At 56.6% G+C, this 17,867-nt stretch overlaps 1 protein-coding gene across 32 annotated transcripts; it reads left to right on the top strand.

The window, feature by feature from the left end:
* The first annotated feature begins 2,335 nt into the window (after window positions 1-2,335).
* FHIP2B (FHF complex subunit HOOK interacting protein 2B) lies at window positions 2,336-17,493 on the top strand. 32 transcript variants are annotated; one of them, XR_013397122.1, is made up of 18 exons: window positions 2,336-2,443; window positions 7,657-7,826; window positions 9,553-9,759; window positions 10,585-10,753; window positions 10,851-10,973; window positions 11,202-11,444; window positions 11,557-11,753; window positions 12,078-12,186; window positions 12,420-12,496; window positions 12,844-13,033; window positions 13,723-13,868; window positions 13,973-14,101; window positions 14,538-14,628; window positions 14,804-14,947; window positions 15,274-15,414; window positions 15,628-15,728; window positions 15,893-16,285; window positions 17,182-17,493. XR_013397122.1 is itself a non-coding variant. In XM_077943162.1 (18 exons), exons 5-18 carry the CDS (start codon window positions 10,661-10,663, stop codon window positions 16,029-16,031), a joined length of 1,923 nt encoding a protein of 640 aa, XP_077799288.1. In that variant the 5' UTR covers window positions 2,336-2,472; window positions 2,648-2,992; window positions 7,657-7,735; window positions 9,553-9,759; window positions 10,585-10,660; the 3' UTR covers window positions 16,032-17,493. The 32 variants fall into 32 exon arrangements, 17 of the variants coding, with proteins under 17 accessions (XP_077799288.1, XP_077799279.1, XP_077799277.1 ...); XR_013397116.1 differs by having other exon boundaries at window positions 10,649-10,753; window positions 17,057-17,493; XR_013397120.1 differs by having other exon boundaries at window positions 7,657-7,735.
* The last annotated feature ends 374 nt before the right edge of the window (window positions 17,494-17,867 follow it).

Genomic DNA, 17,867 nt, shown 5'->3' on the forward strand with positions numbered 1-17,867 from the left:
GACAATTAATACTAATTAATACAATGCTAATTAATACAAGCTAAGTGCTAATTAATACAAAAAATTAGCCGGGCGTGGTGGCAGGCACCTGTAGTCCTACCTACTTGTGAGGCTGAGGCAGGAGAATGGCATGAACCCGGGAGGCGGAGCTTGCAGTGAGCTGAGATCGCACCACTGCACTCCAGCCTGGGTGACAGTGCGAGACTCCGTCTCAAAAAAAAAACAAAAAAACAAAACATAAAACACAGTTTACCATGAAATCGTCTTCAAGTCTTCATTTAAGCTAATAGGAGAGGCTTCATTCAAAGATCTTCCCCTAAATGGGCTAACCTGACATCCAAATTTAATAAAATTTAATAAAATTCACGGTCTCTGATACTTCTGGAATATAACACATGTAGTGTGTACACTGACTTTATTAGAGTTTTAAAAATAACATTTAAAAAGTTAAGTCGAATAAAAGGTTATGCACTCCTGATGTACTTTCATTATCCCCTAGAGTCCTCTGAGACATGCTGAAGGGAAGCAAGCTGATTTGATCTATCCAGCCTGTGTCCTTTACCTGTGAGGAGGTGGGCCTAGAAATCTGCAGAGACTGGACTGGAACTCTCACCTGTCAGAGAACTGAGGTCCCAATCAATTCTCACTCGGCCTGGACTTGGCCGAACCCTGGCCCTCCCTAGGGCCTGAGGCCCAGACCCTGGCCACCCTGGCTCAGAGTCTGGACTGCAGGCTCCACACCACAGCACAGAGCCCACTCTGGGCAGGCCAGCATTTCCTGTGCCTCAGCCCCACTGGGGAATGGGTCCTAAAAGGTGAGGCGGGTCCTGTGAAGCCGGAGACCCCAAAACTCTAGGTTCTATAATTCTGACAGGGGCTATTCTTCCTTCCCGAGGGAAACTGAGTCCTTTCCCTTTCGTCATATGTCAGTGATTAGCAGAGACACTATTTTTTTGTGTTTGTGTTTATTTTAGAGACACTATCTTGCTGTCACCCAGTCTGGACTGCAGTGGCACGATCATAGCTCATTGCAGCCTCGAACTCCTGGGTTCAAGTGATCCTCCTCCCACCTCAGCCTCCCAAGTAGCTTGAACTACAGGCGTATACCACCACACCTTGCTAATTTTTTTTTTTTTTTTGTCGAGACAGGATCTTGCTATGTTGCCCAGGCTGGTCAATAGTCTTGGCCTCCTAAAGTGCTAGGATTTCAGGCTTGAGCCACCACACTTAGCTGCAGAAACTTCCTTTTTTTTTTTTTTTTTTTTTTTTTAGACGGGGTCTCACTCTGTTGCCTGGGCTGGAGTGCAGTGGCATGATCTTGGCTCACTGCAACCTCCGCCTCCTGGGTTCAAGTGATTCTTCCACCTTAGCTTCCCAAGTAGCTGAGACTACAGGTACTTACCACCACGCCTGGCTAATTTTCTGTATTTTTAGTAGAGACAGGTTTCACCATATTGGCCAGGCTGGTCTCAAACTCCTGGCCTCAAGTGATCAACCCGCCTTGGCCTCCCAAAGTACTGGGATTACAGGTGTGAGCCAATGCCCACAGCCCATAAACTTTCTGATAGCCATGTCAAAAAAGTAAAAAGCAAGACGTGAAATTAATTTTAACAATATACGTTATTTAACCCAACACACCTAACAGTCACTTCAATATGTAATCAATATAAGCCATGATTATTGCAGTTTCACCTTCTTTCCTTTCTTACTGTATCTTCCAAATCGGGGTGTGCTTGGCATTGCACATCTTGGTTGGGACCAGCACATTGCAGGAGCTCATCAGCCCATGTGCCTGGGGCTACCTGAGACTTCAATTCAGGAGGAATTGTAATTCCTCCTCGAAAACACCCCCCTTAGCTCCCGCCTTAATCCCAGCTACTCAGGAGGCACTGGCAGGAGGGTCGCTTGAGGCCAGAAGCTCAGATCAGCCTAGGCAGCATAGTGAGACCTCCCCTCCCAGGAAAAACAACAACAACAACAACAATTGGCCAGGCGTGGTGGCGTGCCTGCGGTCCCAGCTACTCTGGAGGCCAGGGTTGGAGGATCGCAAGAGTCCAGGAGTTGGAGGCTGCAATAACCAGAGATCGCGCCACTACACTCCAGTCTGGGCAACCAAGCGAGACCCTGTCTCGAAAGAAAGGAAAGAAAGAAAAAAAAAAAACCCTCCCAGCCAACTCTCAGGGCCCACCGCTGGCGGTCCCCAACCCCCTTCCCCGGCCCGACCTGGCGCCCCCAGCCCGGCTTAGCCAGCGCCACGCAGCCGGGCCGGGAAGGGGCGGAGCCGCCGGGCCCCGCCTCCCTTGCCGCGCCGGGGCCGCCGAGGCCAAGGGGCTGCCTCCTCCGCCTAGAGCGCCGCCGCCGACGCCTTCGCCCAGGAGCCGGGGGGCCGGGCGCCATCATGCTGAGCCGGCTCGGGGCGCTGCTGCAGGAGGCCGTGGGGGCGGTGAGGCCGGGAGTGCCAGGCCACCCGGGGTCGCGGGCCTAGGCCGGGCCGGGCGGGCGCGGAGCCGGGTGCGGCCGGCGGTAGGGAGGGCGGGCGGGCGCGGGCCCCCTCGGGCAGGGACACCCGGGCCGCGGCGCCCCTTTCCCGGCCTCTCCTCGCCGGCCGCGCCCCACTTCCCCTCGCTCTTCCCAGTCCCGCTCCCAGACTCCTCCCGACCGCCCCACCTCCCCGGCCTGCTCCCGCGTCGCTTCCTGTCTGTGCGTCCTGGCCACGGAGTCTCCCAATTCCCGAACTCGCCTTCGCCGGGACGCTCCCTGTCACCCCTTGGGGTGTTTCCTGCCCCCTCGGGCCCTAGACCGCCTCCCCCAGTACCGGTGGGCCTGCCTCCTTCCTCCGCTCCACCCCGCCTGGGCTTGAAAAAATCGCCGCCCCTTCTCCTCGGTCTGATCTCGCAGACAACTCCAGGACCTTGTTGGGGTGCAGGACGCCCTTCCCGTCACCCCGGGACGTGGGAAGTGCGGGCCCTGCCGGTCCAAGTCCCCACGAAGGGTAAAGACCCGGGCAGGCTGGTGGGCGCCCAGCCGGGGAAACCGCCTTCTGCAGCGTGCCTATGTTTCCAGCGTGGCTGTCACCCCTCACAAGCCAAATTGACTTTGAGTTAGGGACAGGCCGCCCGTGGTGGGGCGTGAGTGGCCCTGTGCGGGGAGGAGAGTCCATTGATGCTTCACATGCCGTCAGAGTGTGTTTTTGCCATTTTTTGTTGGGGCTGCAGGCTGGCAAGCAGCCCACTACTAGGGTTCGTTCAGCAAGATGTAGTGCTGTGTAGGGAGGGCGGGGGTATTCCTGGTAGGGTGGGGGGGTGCCTGCTGTTGAAAGTAACTCTGCCAAGAAGCTGTCTGTAAAGTCAACAATACTTTTCTGCCTCCAAGTATAAATCTTCCCCCAATTGATGAGTTGAGTATCAGATTTTCTCAGGAGAGAAAGCCTTGGGTTTCACCCTCCTTCCTCCCCACCACCTCCTCCCCCACCCTCATGGGAGCTCCTGTTGAAGGAAGTTTGCCTTAGGCAAACTTGGGAAGAAAGTCAGAAACTATGACTTCCTACACCTTCCCAGCCCTGCTGTTGACCCAGGTCCAGGGCCTTGGGGCATCCAGGTAGAGAGGGTTCCAAAATGATTTTTCCTCCCCTTCCCTCATCCCCAGTCAAAACAGCTGTCATCTTAAAAGTGATCTGATAAACTAATTCGTACCTCTGAGGAACACTCCATTTACAGGAGGTGAGACAGGCCAGACAGTTCCTCAGTCCTGAGGAGTGAATTTCTTTTTCTTTTCTTTTTATTATTATTTATTTATTTCTGAGCCCAGGCTGGAGTGTAGTGGTTCAATCTCGGGCTCACTGCAGCCTCCACCTCCTGGGCTCAAGCAATCCTCCCACCTCCCACCAGGCTAATTTTTGTATTTTTTGTAGAGACAGGGTTTCATCATGTTGCCCAGGCTGGTCTTGAACTCCTGGTCTCAAGCGATCCACCCGCCTTAGCCTCCCAAAGTACTGGGATTACAGGCATGAGCCACTGCGCCTGGCTAGGAGTCAATTTCCAAGGCTTCCAATGACGGAAGTACAGGCATCAGTGGCAGGAGGAGATTTTGGCAGTGGAGGGACATCTTTTTAGCCAAGTGATCTTCTGGGCCCTTTAGTATTGAACATGTAGGCTATGTCCGGGAGGTGTGGCTGGCCCTACAGGGAGACAAATTCCTCTTTTCTGCTCTACCCCCAGGTCTCCAGTCTAGGTCTTTTCCAAGCTTGGGTCACCAAGTAATGTGTGATCCCAGTAAGTCAGCTGACTCCTCATTGAGGAGGAAGAGTGCTCCTTCCCACCCTCTTCTGATCCAACAGATAGGAATCATTACAGCTCTTTTTTTTTTTTTTTTTTGGACTACAGGTCTGCGCCACCACGCCCAGCTAACATTTGTATTTTCAGTAGAGACCAGGTTTCACCATGTTGGCCAGGCTTGTCTCAAACTCCTGACCTTAAGTGATTGACCTGCCTCAGCCTCCCAGAGAGCTGGGATTACAGGTGTGGGCCACCACTATGTCCGGCCACTAATAATATCTTTAAAGAGAAATTGTTGGGTTCAGTGTCTTTGGTTTGGAGTTGCCGGTCATGGAGTCAGGTAAAGATGACACACCTGTGTCACCAGCTCTCTAATGGCCTGTGCTGGTTAACCTGCCTCTCCCATGTCTCCTGTCGTACTGGAGCGTTCTTTTTGGTTAAAGCCCAGCTCAAGGTTTTCAAAGACTGTAAGTCAATTTTGAGGCTAAAGGAGACCCCATCACAGAAATTATGAGATAATTGTAGGGCTGCTGAAGGGCCAGAGGACTTTCTGAAACAAGGAACTAGGGAAAGAATGTCTCCAGGAGGTTCCTGAGATATTTGGTAAATATTCATGGGTATTCACTATGCGCTGAGCCCATCGAGGGCAGGCTAGCGGTGAAACACAGAACCCTGGCTCTCAGGGAGCTCATCGTCTAGCAGAAGAGACCACTGCTCAGCACGGCAGGCACTGTCACATGGAAGGTGGTGAGATGCCATCACTCCACAGGGATAGAATATTTGGAATAACTGTGGGTGGTGCTACTTTTGAGAAGGGTCATAGCCCCTACCAACTAGCTTTGAAAGAAGCCAAGATGCCCTGTGGACCGAGGGGAGTTTCTAGTTCTCTGAATGTCATCCCTCCCTGTGTTGCAGTGGCCTTCTAAGCATATTCTTCCTGCCTTTACCTCCTCTCCCAAGCTCAACTGCCAGATGAATCTTCCTAAAACACTGCTCAGACGGTGCCAGTGGCTGGGTGTGGTGGCTCACGCCTGTAATCCCAGCACTTTGGGAGGCCCAGGCGGGCAGACCACTTGAGGTCAGGGGTTCGAGACTAGCCTGGCCAACATGGTGAAACCCTGTCTCTACTAAAAATACAAAAATCAGCCAGGCGTGGTGGCACACATCTGTAATCCCAGCAACTTGGGAGGCAGGAGAATCACTTGAACCCAGGAGGTGGAGGTTGCAGTGAGGTGAGATGGTGCTGCTGCACTCTAGCCTGGGTGACAGTGAGACTCTCTTTTATTTATTAAAAAAAAAAAAAAAAAAAAAAAAGCTGTCATTGACCTGCTCCCTGCTGCCTGCAAAAAATGATAGAGGCTCCAGAGTCTCACCAGCACCCCTTCCCCAGACGCACTTTGCAGAGTTCCTTCCGGTTCTTCAAGTTTTAGTTCAGATGTGATCCTGGTAAAGCCTTCCCTGTTCCAGCCTGTTAGAAGTTACCCCTTTTTCTGAGAGGTCACCACTTTCCACCTCTCCTGAGGCCTCACACTACTTCCTTGTAGCTTCATTATTCAATGCAATTTTGTATCGTCTTCTCCATGGCACGTTTCTTTTTTTCTTTTTTTTTTTTTTTTTTTTGAGACGGAGTCTCGCTCTGTCGCCCAGGCTGGAGTGCAGTGGCCGGATCTCAGCTCACTGCAAGCTCCGCCTCCCGGGTTCACGCCATTCTCCTGCCTCAGCCTCCCGAGTAGCTGGGACTACAGGCGCCCGCCACCTCGCCCGGCTAGTTTTTTGTATTTTTTTAGTAGAGACGGGGTTTCACCGTGTTAGCCAGGATGGTCTCGATCTCCCGACCTCGTGATCCGCCCGTCTCGGCCTCCCAAAGTGCTGGGATTACAGGCTTGAGCCACCGCGCCCGGCCCATGGCACGTTTCTTAAGGACTGGGTGTTAGTCATCCTCATGTTGCTTGTGGCATCCAGCATAGTGTCTTGTACATAGTGGACGCTTGGAATGAATGAATGATTTCATGAGTGGCTACTCAGCTCTGTGGTGCAGTGAAGTGTGAGGTCAGAGAGAGGTGTGGGCAGGCAGGGACACTGGAGAGGGCTTGGTGGAGCTGCTGGGGACTGAACCTCGCTGGGGACTTTCAGGATCCAGACAAGTTATCGGGATACAGAGCACCTTGGGCAGAGGAGTGGCCCCAGCAAAGACCTAGAGGCAGAAATGCACAGCTGTGGGGAGGGATGATTAGAATTCTTTCTTTTTTTTCCTGAAAACATTTACTCTGCAAGAAAAGTGAAGGAATGGTTTTGTTTTTGAGAAGTTTTCAGGGAAAGTGGTTGTTCTCAGTGCAAGGCCAGTATCAGCCATGGTGCAGAGATGGAGAGAACTTGTGGAAAAGGGGGAGGTTAGGGGCTTTCCCAGAGCAGAACCAGAATTTTCCGAGGCTTGCTAGAAGGAGCCGGTAGAGGAGGAAACGAGAGCAGCACTGGCTAAGGAGTTGGGGTTGTGCAGGCTCAGGCTTTGGACACAAGATGAAAGCATGTTAGAAGGAAGGCACTTTGTTAATATCATGCTAATGTTACCTACCCATCAAAATGAACAGAGCCTGTGGTGGTCTTGAACAGATTTTCAGAGACTCTCAGATTGAGAGGAATGGGAGAGCTTTGTCTTTTTTTTCTTTTTCTTTTTGAGATAGGGTCTCACCTCGTCACCTAGGCTGGAGTGCAGTGGCACGATCACAATTCACTGAAGCCTTGACCTCCCTGGGCTCAGGTGATCCTCCCAGCCCAGCCTCCCAGGTAGCTGGGACTATAGGCACACACCACCATGTCCTGCTAGTGTTTAAATTGTTTCTAGAGACAGAGCGTCATCATGTTGCCAAGGCTGGTCTCAAACTCCTGGACTCAAGCCGCCTGTCCACCTTTGCCTCACGGTTGGGCTTATGGGCCTGAGCCACTGCACCTGGCCTTTGCCACATTTTCCATCTGCATCATTTTGCTTTTCTTTGGGGGACTGCGTTCCTCTATGTGCCTCTACTGTAGTGTAACCATGCTGTGTTGAAATAATCTGTGTCTGTTTCCCCCAGCAACATTCTTAGCACCTCCAGGACACAGGACAGGATTGTGACATATAGCAAGAAAACCGCATTTCCAGGAGGGAGGGCTATCTAGGGAGAAGTGGCTGTCAGGAGATACTTGGCTAGATATGGAGACAGTGCCAGTGTGTCCGGGAGAAAATGTGTTATTCCTCCCTTTGAAAGCCAGGGAGCAGGGTGCCTGCTCATGAGGAGGCCTAGCATGAACCTGACACTCGGCATGGAATGTCTGTTCCCACGAAGACAGGGGCTCCCTGGCCTTTGTGGCCCCCACCGAGGTTGTGTCTCTGCCCTCTCCGCAGCGCGAGCCCAGCATTGACCTGCTGCAGGCCTTCGTGGAGCACTGGAAGGGCATCACGCACTACTACATCGAGAGCACAGGTGCGGCCTGGCCCTCCCCAGCCGGGGGACCCTGGAGGGAGCGGGGAGGAAGAAGTGTGCAGAGTGTCACCATGCAGGTGTCCTGGGAAAGGTAACGTGCCCACTTGTGCAGAATTGGAGCCGAGTTAATGGAGACAGAGAACCGGACAGACAGAAGACCCAGAGCCCTGGGCCACTCTGCTCCTGATGATTTAGCTGGCGGTCCCACCCTGACCTTTTGGAAAGGGCTGTGTGAGGGAGGAGTAGCCTCGCTGGGGGTCTCACTGGCCTGACTCTGCAAGGAAGAGGTGGCTGCACTTCCCCCAGCTTCCAGCTCCAGGCCTTCAGGCCCCAAGAGCATGTGCCTAGGGTTTACTGATCAAAAGAAAAGAGTTTAACAACTTCCCCTTTCCCCTGAGCCAACTTAGGGGCATTTTCCTTGTAGAGATCTGGGGTAGGAGGAGAATGAAAACCAAGGTGGGTAACATGCCTGGGTCCCTCTCCCCAAGCTGACACCCCAGAGAGCCAAAGCCTTGGGTCACCTGGTCCCATCAGGATCGCTCACTGAGGGGACGGCATCTGAGTGGCTGCTCTGCAGTCATGATGCTGCCACGGGTGATACAGACTTGTTGCCAGGTAACCATATCCTGCATCCCTCACTTTCCCCTTCCTGGAGTTCAGACTGGGGCTTCATTCCAGCCCACACCTTTCCTACAGGCTTTCTTTCCAGCCCGGGCCAGCCCAGGAAATTCAGAAATCTGTGGGACCCTCTGAGGGTTCTGCTAGATCAGGTTTCTCAATCTTGGCACAGTTGGCATTAGACCTGGAGCCTTCCCTGCGCGGGGCTGTCCTGGGCAGTGTGGGATGTGCAGCAGTAATTCTGGCCTCTACCCACTAGGTGCCAGTAGCACACCCCACCCCCGAACTGGGACAACCAGCAATGTCTCCAGACATTGCCTCATGTTCCCTGGGGGAGAAAAGCCCACCCCCGGTTCGGAACCACCTCTTCAGGTGAAAGATCTCTTGAAGGAGAGCCTTGGTCCACCAGCTGAGTAAGATCAGATCAGAACTGGCTTAAATTCACCTGGGGCTCCCCCCACCCCCCAGCCCTTTCATTTCCAGAATGGTTCCTAGACTAGAAGGGTCGGAAGTGCCTGGGGCAGGCCACCCTACTCAAGCTCCTGTTCCTTAAAGGAAAGCTAGGGGGTGCTCCAAGGCCAGTCCTGAAGCACCAGAACTTTCTTTAAAAGACACACTGAGACTGACTGCAAAAGCCCCACTAAGTAGCTTCCCTGTCAGGGCCTTGGTACAGAGAGCAGGACTGGGTCAGACCTGAAGGTGGTGATGCAGATGTTTTTTTCCTCTTTGTGAAAAACAGAGGCTTGCCTTCTCTGAGTGTCAGCTGGGGAGGCCCCGGGAGGTTCTCTCTCAGGCAGCTGCTGGAATTACAGCTTCTAAGTTACGTGACAAGAGCCCTGAGCCCACAGCGTCTCACTCAGGCCCAGAGCTGACAGCAGCCTTCTGTGGGCCCAGGACCATGTGTCCCTGTCTCTGTACCTATCCCAGGGTGTGAAGGAAGCCGATGCTGCTGCCCCCAATAAAGTACTGGGCATGCATGCGTTCTCAGAGGACTGTGTCCTGAGCCTGGAAAGACTTTTGTCTTCTTAAATATTGAAGCATCCACTGTCAACTTCCATTTCCCAGTTGCCCGCAGCTCTCTTCCCCCACCTCTCCCAGACAGGACCTCCCCTTTCTGGGCTTTGGCAGGAGATGGTGAAGTTTCAAGCCAGGGTGCCCCTCTTCACCCTACTTACCCTTGTTTCCCAAACATCAATTAGATGAAAACACCCCCGCCAAGAAGACAGACATTCCCTGGCGGCTGAAGCAGATGCTGGACATCCTGGTGTATGAAGAGCAGCAGCAGGTGGCCGTGGGTGAGGCAGGGCCCTGCCTGGAGTACCTGCTGCAGCACAAGATCCTGGAGACTCTCTGCACACTGGGCAAGGCCGAGGTGGGAGGCCCCCTGCGCGCTGGGCCAGACCGAGGTGGGAGGCCCTCTACGCGCTGGGCAAGGCTGTGGTGGGCAGCCCCGGGCTCCCTGGATTCCAGGCCTTTCTGCCTGTGCTCCTCCCAGTCCTGACACTGAAAGTGGCAGCTGCGGGGAGAGGAGCAAACAGGACAGGCACTGTGGCTGTCTCAGAACACTCCACCATCCCAGCGCCCCTGTTCCCAGTTCACTCCACAAAGATGGGCCTGCCGCGTGCCAGGCTCTGCTCTAGATGCTGGGGACACAGTAGGGATTCAGACTGACAAGAGCCAAGGCATGGTGGTGCGCGCCTGTAGCCCCAGCTACGTGGGAGGCTGAGGTGGGAGGACTGCTTGAGCCCAGGAGGTGGACGCTGCAGTGAACTGTGATCATGCGACCGCACTCCTGCCTAGGAGGCAGAGCAAGATGCTGTCTCTTAAAAAAAGGAAAGAAAATCCGACAAGAATCCTAGTGGGAGAGGCAGGACCATCCTGTGATGGATCAATAATGACCCAGTTATGGAGCACAGTGATGCAGGAAAAGGGGTTGCGAGTGCCAGGAAGGCCAGTTTCGAACAACGTGGCGAGGGAAGCAGGCCTGTGAGAAGGGGCCCTCTGAGCCAGGATTGAGGGAGGAGTTGAGCCTGGGGCTCTCTGGGGGTGTAGCGTTCCAGGTGGGGGACACACCTCTGACAGGAGCTCCTTCCCTGGCCTCAGTCCCCCCAAGACATGCGGCAGGCGGGGGCCACGGTCCTGACAGGCGCTCTGTCCCTGGCCTCAGTTCCCCCCAGGCATGCGGCAGGCGGGGGCCACGGTCCTGACAGGCGCTGTGTCCCTGGCCTCAGTCCCTCCCAGGCATGCGGCAGGCGGGGGCCCCGGTCCTGACAGGCGCTCTGTCCCTGGCCTCAGTTCCCCCCAGGCATGCGGCAGCAGGTGTTCCAGTTCTTCAGCAAGGTTCTGGCGCAGGTGCAGCACCCCCTGCTGCATTACCTCAGCGTCCACAGGCCTGTGCAGGTGAGGGGCCCAGAAGCCAAGGGGTGTGTGGGTGTAAGTCCCCACTCTCTCCCCCGCCACACCTCTCCCCAATGTTTCTGTCCTGCTGCTCTTCCAGAAACTCCTCCGACTCGGTGGGACAGCTCCCGGATCTGTTACAGAGAAGGAGGAGGTGCAGCTCACCACCGTCCTCTGCTCCAAGATCCAGCAGGACCCAGAGCTGCTCGCCTACATCCTGGAAGTGAGCACTCCCACTGGGAAGAGGAGCGGGAGGGCCTGGAACCCCAGGGCAAGCCCCCTCGGCCCTCCTGAGGAGGCAGACGCAGAGAGCAGGTACCCAGGAGGCACGCAGGCAGCTTCCCCTCCAGCTCCAGGCTGAGGCCCTGCCAGCAGCCCACCCTGCGGTCCCAGTGGGGGACCCTGGGAAGTGGTCCCCACCAGGCCTGGCCTCATCCCACTCTCTTTGCAGGGTAAAAAGATTGTAGGTAGGAAGAAGGCATGCGGAGAACCCACTGCCCTGCCTAAGGACACAGCCAGCCACAGGGACAAGGACTGCTCCCACGATGGTGCTCCTGCCAGGCCCCAGCTGGACGGGGAGCCCTGTGGGGCCCAGGCCTTGAACAGCCACATGCCTGCTGAGACCGAGCAGCTGGATGGTGGGACTGCAGAGAGCAACCTGATCACCTCCCTGCTTGGGCTGTGCCAGAGCAAGGTGCTGGCAGCAGAGATGGAGAGGGTGGGGGCGGGGGAGGGGTGGGTCGATGGCCAGGAGGTGATTTGGGGGCTCACATGCACGTCCCTGAAGTTGCGTCCTCATCCCCTAGAAGAGTCGGGTGGCCTTGAAGGCCCAGGAGAACCTGCTGCTCCTGGTGAGCGTGGCCTCCCCAGCAGCCGCCACTTACCTGGTCCAGAGCAGCCCCTGCTGCCCTGCGATTGTCCAGCACCTCTGCCAGCTGTACCGGTCCATGCCTGTCTTCCTGGACCCCGCAGACATTGCTGCCTTAGAGGGCATCAGCTGGAGGTGGGTGCCCAGCCCGGGAAGGCTGGCCAGCATCTTTAGTTGCTGGCAGCCCTGCCTGTCTTTAGTGGCCAGCTCCCCTGGTATTCCACGTTGCTAGGGACCCCTGCTGGCCACCATCTCCCCAAGGCTGCAGCTGATCCCCAGGGGCCTTCGTGCCCTCCAGGGAAGCACTGCTTTTGCTGCCTCTGTCCATAAAACCCCCAAGATAACCGATCCCCAGCCACAGAGGTTCCACAGGAGAGGGGAAGGGCCCAGTTTCGGGAGACATTGAGGAAGACCTTGAAGCTCCTCCCCCACTCTCTGAGACTTCTCTCCCCTCTTCAGGTTACCCAGTGCCCCATCTGATGAGGCTTCCTTCCCTGGGAAGGAGGCCTTGGCTGCCTTCTTGGGCTGGTTTGATTACTGCGACCACCTTATCACAGAGGCACACACGGTGAGCAGGGGCGGGCGGGGGCCGGGCTCTCATGCTATTCCCTGTACCGTCTCCATCTCGAGGACTACGCGGAGCAGGGACATGGAAACATGGGGTCCAGGAGCTAGGCGGGGCCCCAGGCAGGCTGGAAACCCTCTCCTGTGGCATCAGGCGCTGCGCAAGGACATGGTTATTTCTCAGCGGGAATTGTGATGAGCGCAAAATGCGTTGACGACATGCTCTGTGGAACCCAGGTGGTTGCAGACGCCTTGGCGAAGGCCGTGGCTGAGAAGTTCTTCGTGGAGACCCTGCAGCCCCAGCTCCTGCATGTGTAAGTGTCCAGTTACCTCAGGCATGGCTGTGGTCTACAGCAAACCGCCTACCCCACCCAGCCTTGTCCTGTCCCTAAGGCCAGACAGACACCTTCTTGACCAGAATCCCATCTGTGGACCCCATTGGGTGATGTTTGCCAGGCCTGCCCTGTGATGTGCACCTGGCTCTGAGCTACGTGGGCTAAACGAAGGCCTCCTACCCTTCCCTGCAGGACCCCAGCAGGGATGGGCAAGTGACCACAGACATACCAGCCAAAGATGCGAGGCAAGCAGGAAGGGTTCTGCCACCCGCACTCGTGTGCTATCTGCACACCCCGGGCCTGGCTAAGGTGCCCTCTTCCCATAGGTCCGAGCAGAGCATCCTGACCTCCACCGCGCTCCTCACAGCCATGCTGCGCCAGCTCCGCTCCCCTGCGCTGCTGCGGGAGGCCGCGGCTTTCCTCCTGGGCACAGACCGGCAGCCTGAAGCCCCCAGGGACAACCCCCATGCCCTGTACGCTCACCTCATCGGGCACTGCGACCACCTCTCTGATGAGGTACGGAGGGGGACCTCCACCTCTGTTCCTCTCGCCACCCCTGCCAGAGGGAGTTCCTGAACACTCTTCCCATAACTCCACCTTTGAGACGCTGATCTGCAAAACACTGCTGAGCCGCTTTTGTCACACACTAATTTTCTCTGATCATATGCATTTTTTTTTTTTTTAAAGAGACAGGGTCTTTCTCTGTCACCCCAGGCCCTGGAGTGCACTGGTGTGATCCTAACTCACTGCAGTCGCCAACTCCTGGCCCCAAGCGATCCTCTCACCTCAGCCTCCTAAAGTGCTGGGAATGCAGGCATGAGCCACTGTGCCCAGCTTATTTTACAGTATTTTATATTTTGGACAGTGCTTTTATACTCACTTGATTTGCGGGAGGGCTGACACCTACTCCGTGAGGTAGGCAAGGTTGATACTCCCATTTCTCAGACATGGAAAGTAAGGCACAGAGAAGCAATTTGGCTTGCCTGAAATTGCACGTCCAATTAGTCACGTACCAGGGACCACCCAGACTTCTTGATTCCTAGGCCCACACCCCCCACCACTCCCCCAAAAACCTGCCACCTTAGCATCCAGCCAAGGGAGGTGACTCTGCCTCAGGCCTTTTCTTATCTGGGTTAGCCATGCCAAGGCACCCCTGGGAGCTGGGTGGGGAAGGGGCCATCCTGCCGACCGCCTTCCCGCTCCAGATCAGCATCGCCACGCTCCGGCTGTTTGAGGAGCTGCTACAGAAGCCCCACGAGGGGATCATCCGCAGCCTGGTCCTGCGCAACCTTGAGGGCCGCCCTTACGTGGCCTGGGGCTCACCAGAGCCTGAGAGCTATGAGGACACACTGTAAGTGAAACCAGCGCCCTCTGGACCCAGCCCGGCCCTCAGCACTCGCACACTCACTCTGTCCATTCATTCATTGGTGCCGCACTGTTCTGTCCTGGCCATAGAGATCTGGAGGAAGACCCCTACTTTACCGACAGCTTCCTGGATTCCGGCTTTCAACCTCGTGCAAAGCCTCGCCTAGCTCCTGCCACCAGCTACGATGGCAAAACAGCAGTGACCGAAATCGTCAACAGGTGGGGAACAAGTTGGGCAGTCTGAACCACTCAAGTTTTACTCTTTTTTTTTTTTTTTTTTGAGATAGTCTGGCACAATCTTAGCTCACTGCAGCCTCTACCTCCCGGGTTCTGGGTTTGAGCAATTCCTGTGCCTCAGCCTCCCGAGTACCTGGGATTACAGACATCACTACCACACCCAGCTAATTTTTATATTTTTAGTAAAGATGGGGTTTCCCAATGTTGGCCAGGCTGGTCTCGAACTCCTGACCTCAGGTGATCCGCCCACCTTGGCCTCCCAAAGTGCTGGGATTACAGACCTGGTCACCGTGTCTGGCCTGAGTATTTTTCTTTGGCCACAGCCCTGGGGTCCAGTTGGGGAGGGAGATAGGGGTCCCACGAGCAGGAGAGAGCAGGGTGAGCCGGGAGCGCCTCCACACCAGCTCCTGTTTCTCAGTTTCCTGTGCCTGGTCCCCGAGGAAGCCAAGACCTCTGCCTTCCTGGAGGAGACGGGCTATGACACGTACGTCCACGATGCTTATGGCCTGGTGAGTGGCTCCTGCTACCAGCTCCCACTTCCTGTCCTCCAGAACAGCTGGGTGATAAGCTCTGGGTTCCCCCTCTCTCATGCCCAAGGACCCCAGCCCATCCCTCCTACGTGGGGCCCCGTCTGCTGGTTCCCAATCCCTGGGCCCGCTGCTTCTACTCTCCCGCCTGTCTTAGTTCCAGGAGTGCAGCTCCCGCGTTGCATCCTGGGGCTGGCCTCTGACCCCCACACCTTTGGACCCCCATGAGCCTGAGCGACCTTTCTTCGAGGGCCACTTCCTCCGAGTGCTGTTTGACCGCATGTCCCGGATTCTGGATCAGGTAGCCAGTGGGCCTGGGCCAGGAGAACTCCAGGCTGGTGCCTCTGGGGTCCTTTGAGAGCAGGGGCTGGCCACAGGGTTGCCTCCGCTTCGGTTCTTTGGTGCACAGCACCCCGTCCTTTCCCCAGGTGGGAAGCCCCGTCTCGCCCCTGCTCCACACGTCCTAACATGTTCTGGTCCTCAGCCCCATGGAATCCATGACACACACACATCACGTGAGCCTCCCACCCCCACACACATTCACACTGGCCAGGCATCTTGCTGGAGGAGTGCAAAAATACTCACCAGCCCTGCCAGCCCTCAGCTCTGTCCACCATGTTCCTACAGCCATACAGCCTGAACCTGCAGGTGACCTCGGTCCTGTCCCGGCTTGCCCTCTTCCCCCACCCCCATATTCATGAGTACCTCCTGGATCCCTACATCAGCCTGGCCCCCGGCTGCAGAAGCCTGTTCTCCGTGTTGGTGAGGGTGAGGATGCCTCCGCCCGAGGGAGTGTGCCCAGTGGGGGTGGAGGGAACAGCAGGGAAGGGGAACGGGGCAGGTGGTTGGGGGCTGGAGGGGTGGGCACCCTTGCCAGTGCCAGGGAAAGCACAGTCTCCCATGCTCTGCATGGTGTGGCAGGGCCAGGGGACCCGCTGGTGTTGCTGGCCCCATCTGAGTCCCCTGTGGTTCCTAATCTAGGTGATCGGGGACTTGATGCAGAGAATCCAGAGGGTACCCCAATTCCCAGGCAAGCTGCTCCTGGTGCGCAAGCAGTTGACGGGCCAGGCTCCTGGGGAGCAGTGAGTACCAAGGGTGCCAGGTGAAGCCTGGGGGTGGGAGGGTAGAAAGTGCCTCTGGAGGACAGGTGGCCGGCCACAGGGTCAAGCCTCATGGATGCTGGGCTGTCATGCTGGGCACGGTCCTGCCCCCACCCAGCCATGCCCCCTGTGTCATCTCCCCTCAGGCTGGACCACCAGACCCTCCTCCAGGGCGTGGTGGTGCTGGAGGAGTTCTGCAAGGAGCTAGCTGCCATTGCCTTCGTCAAGTTTCCCCCGCATGATCCTCGCCAGAACCTCTCCCCAGCCCCGGAAGGGCAGGTCTGAGCCAGGAGCAGGGCGGTGGGAGACTCCTGTCCACACCTCTGCCCCAGAGCGGCCTCCTGCCTGGCACTGCCGCCACACTCCCCTCCTGGGATGGGGCTTCTGCTCCCGGGCTCACTCAAGGAGACTGCGGCATGTTGACCACACCAGACTGGGTTTCAGGGAATGGGCATGCCAGGCGCCAAGGAGCCAAACAGATGGCTTTCCAGGCAGCAGGGTCCTTGGGGCCTTCTTGGAGGAGCTTGGGTGACAGCCAGGTGAGCACCCAGGCCCCAGACCCTCATGTGCTATGTGCCTGGCCCCCTCTGTACTGGCCATTTGTGGCCAGGGCCAAGACCTGTGACTCAACTCCAGGGGCAAGATGGGGAGTGAGCTGATGGCTCTGAGACTGGTCGGGAGCCCAGGCCAGGGAGATGGGGCCTGGAGCCTTGTCTGTGTCACATTAGGTACCATGGGAGCTGCTGAGACCTGACATTTTGTCCCCTGCCTTCACGGCTTGGCCCACTTGGCCCATGGAGGAGGAGCAGTGAATAGGATCATTGGGGAAGCCCCTCTTCCCGCTCTGCTCCCCTGGAAACTGTTGCAAAACGCCCAGCCACCTCATGGCAAATGCCCAAAGCATGTTCCGCACCCAGGCGGGGGCCGCTGCTAATGAGAACCTTGGTGCAGCTGCAGCCGGGAGGGGAGCGGGCCCGGGAGCCAGGCTCAGGTCCAGCTAGTTCCTCTCTGGCGCCTTCTGAACCCGTCTCAGCAGGTCCGCAGCACCTGGGCAGAGAGGTCAGAGACCAGGGGAGGCCAGGCCTTGCCCTCCCTTCTGCTCAGGGCCCAGTGTTCTTGATAGAAGACCCTTCTGGGTGGCCAGGGAGCTCAGGGGACAGATAAGGGCAGGACGCCCCCTGACTCCAGGCCCCTGAGCCTGGCGGGGAGTGGCTGCGGCCCAGGCAGCCAGTCCTGGTGTTGTTCTCCCTGCATGCCCTCTGTGGCTGGGGCCACCACCCCACCCGGCCCGAATATGTCTTGACCTGCAGGAATACATGGGCGGCGCCAGGCATTACCTCACAGCGGGACTACACAGTTGCTGGCTTTGCTCCTGGGCAAGGAGGAGCAGGCCAGAGCCTCTTTCGCTTCCTTTTCTTGCCCATGCCACTTCTAGAAGCCAGACACAGGTTGCCAAGAGGTGACACGAAACAGGAGGAAACTCAGTGACCTCTGCCTCTCCCGCATTCCTCCCCACGGGGGAGGACCTCGCCGCTCTGAGGAGCACCGTGCGCATGTGCGTGCACGAACGTGGGTGTTGGTGTGGACAGGGCACAGATCTCCGTGGATGAACTGCGTCTGGACTCTTAGATTCATAAAATATTCGAGGGTCTGGCAGTCACAGACCCTCCCCTCTCCTCCATGCACTTTGGCGTTTGCACGGTGTCTTCCCCGGACAGCACAGCAATAAATGGTGTGATTGCGTGGACATGGTGGCTCTGTTCTTGGCCAAGTTTCCCCTCCTTCTGCCCAGGACTCCACTGCTAATTCGGGCCCATCTTCCTCCCCAAGGAAGACAAATTCTTTTTCTAGCACTGGAGCAGGGAGGTGGGGTGGGCGGTAAACAGACAGGCTCTGGCAGTGCAGATCTGCTGATCCTCAGAGCCTGCCAGGAGCCAGACTCTTGGCAGAGCAGTGCCACTTCTGCTGGGCTGACCTGCAGCCGAGAGCCTGCCCGCCCCGGAGACACCGTGAGGGAATGGACCACGTGGGAGCATCTATGTGCAAGTCTCACTTGGGTGTGTGTATGCTGTGTGTTGTATGCCTGTTTTAGTTGTAAAGTAGGCCTGGTATTTAAAACCT

Source organism: Macaca mulatta, chromosome 8, assembly GCF_049350105.2.
Source record: "Macaca mulatta isolate MMU2019108-1 chromosome 8, T2T-MMU8v2.0, whole genome shotgun sequence".
Lineage (NCBI taxonomy): Eukaryota > Metazoa > Chordata > Mammalia > Primates > Cercopithecidae > Macaca > Macaca mulatta.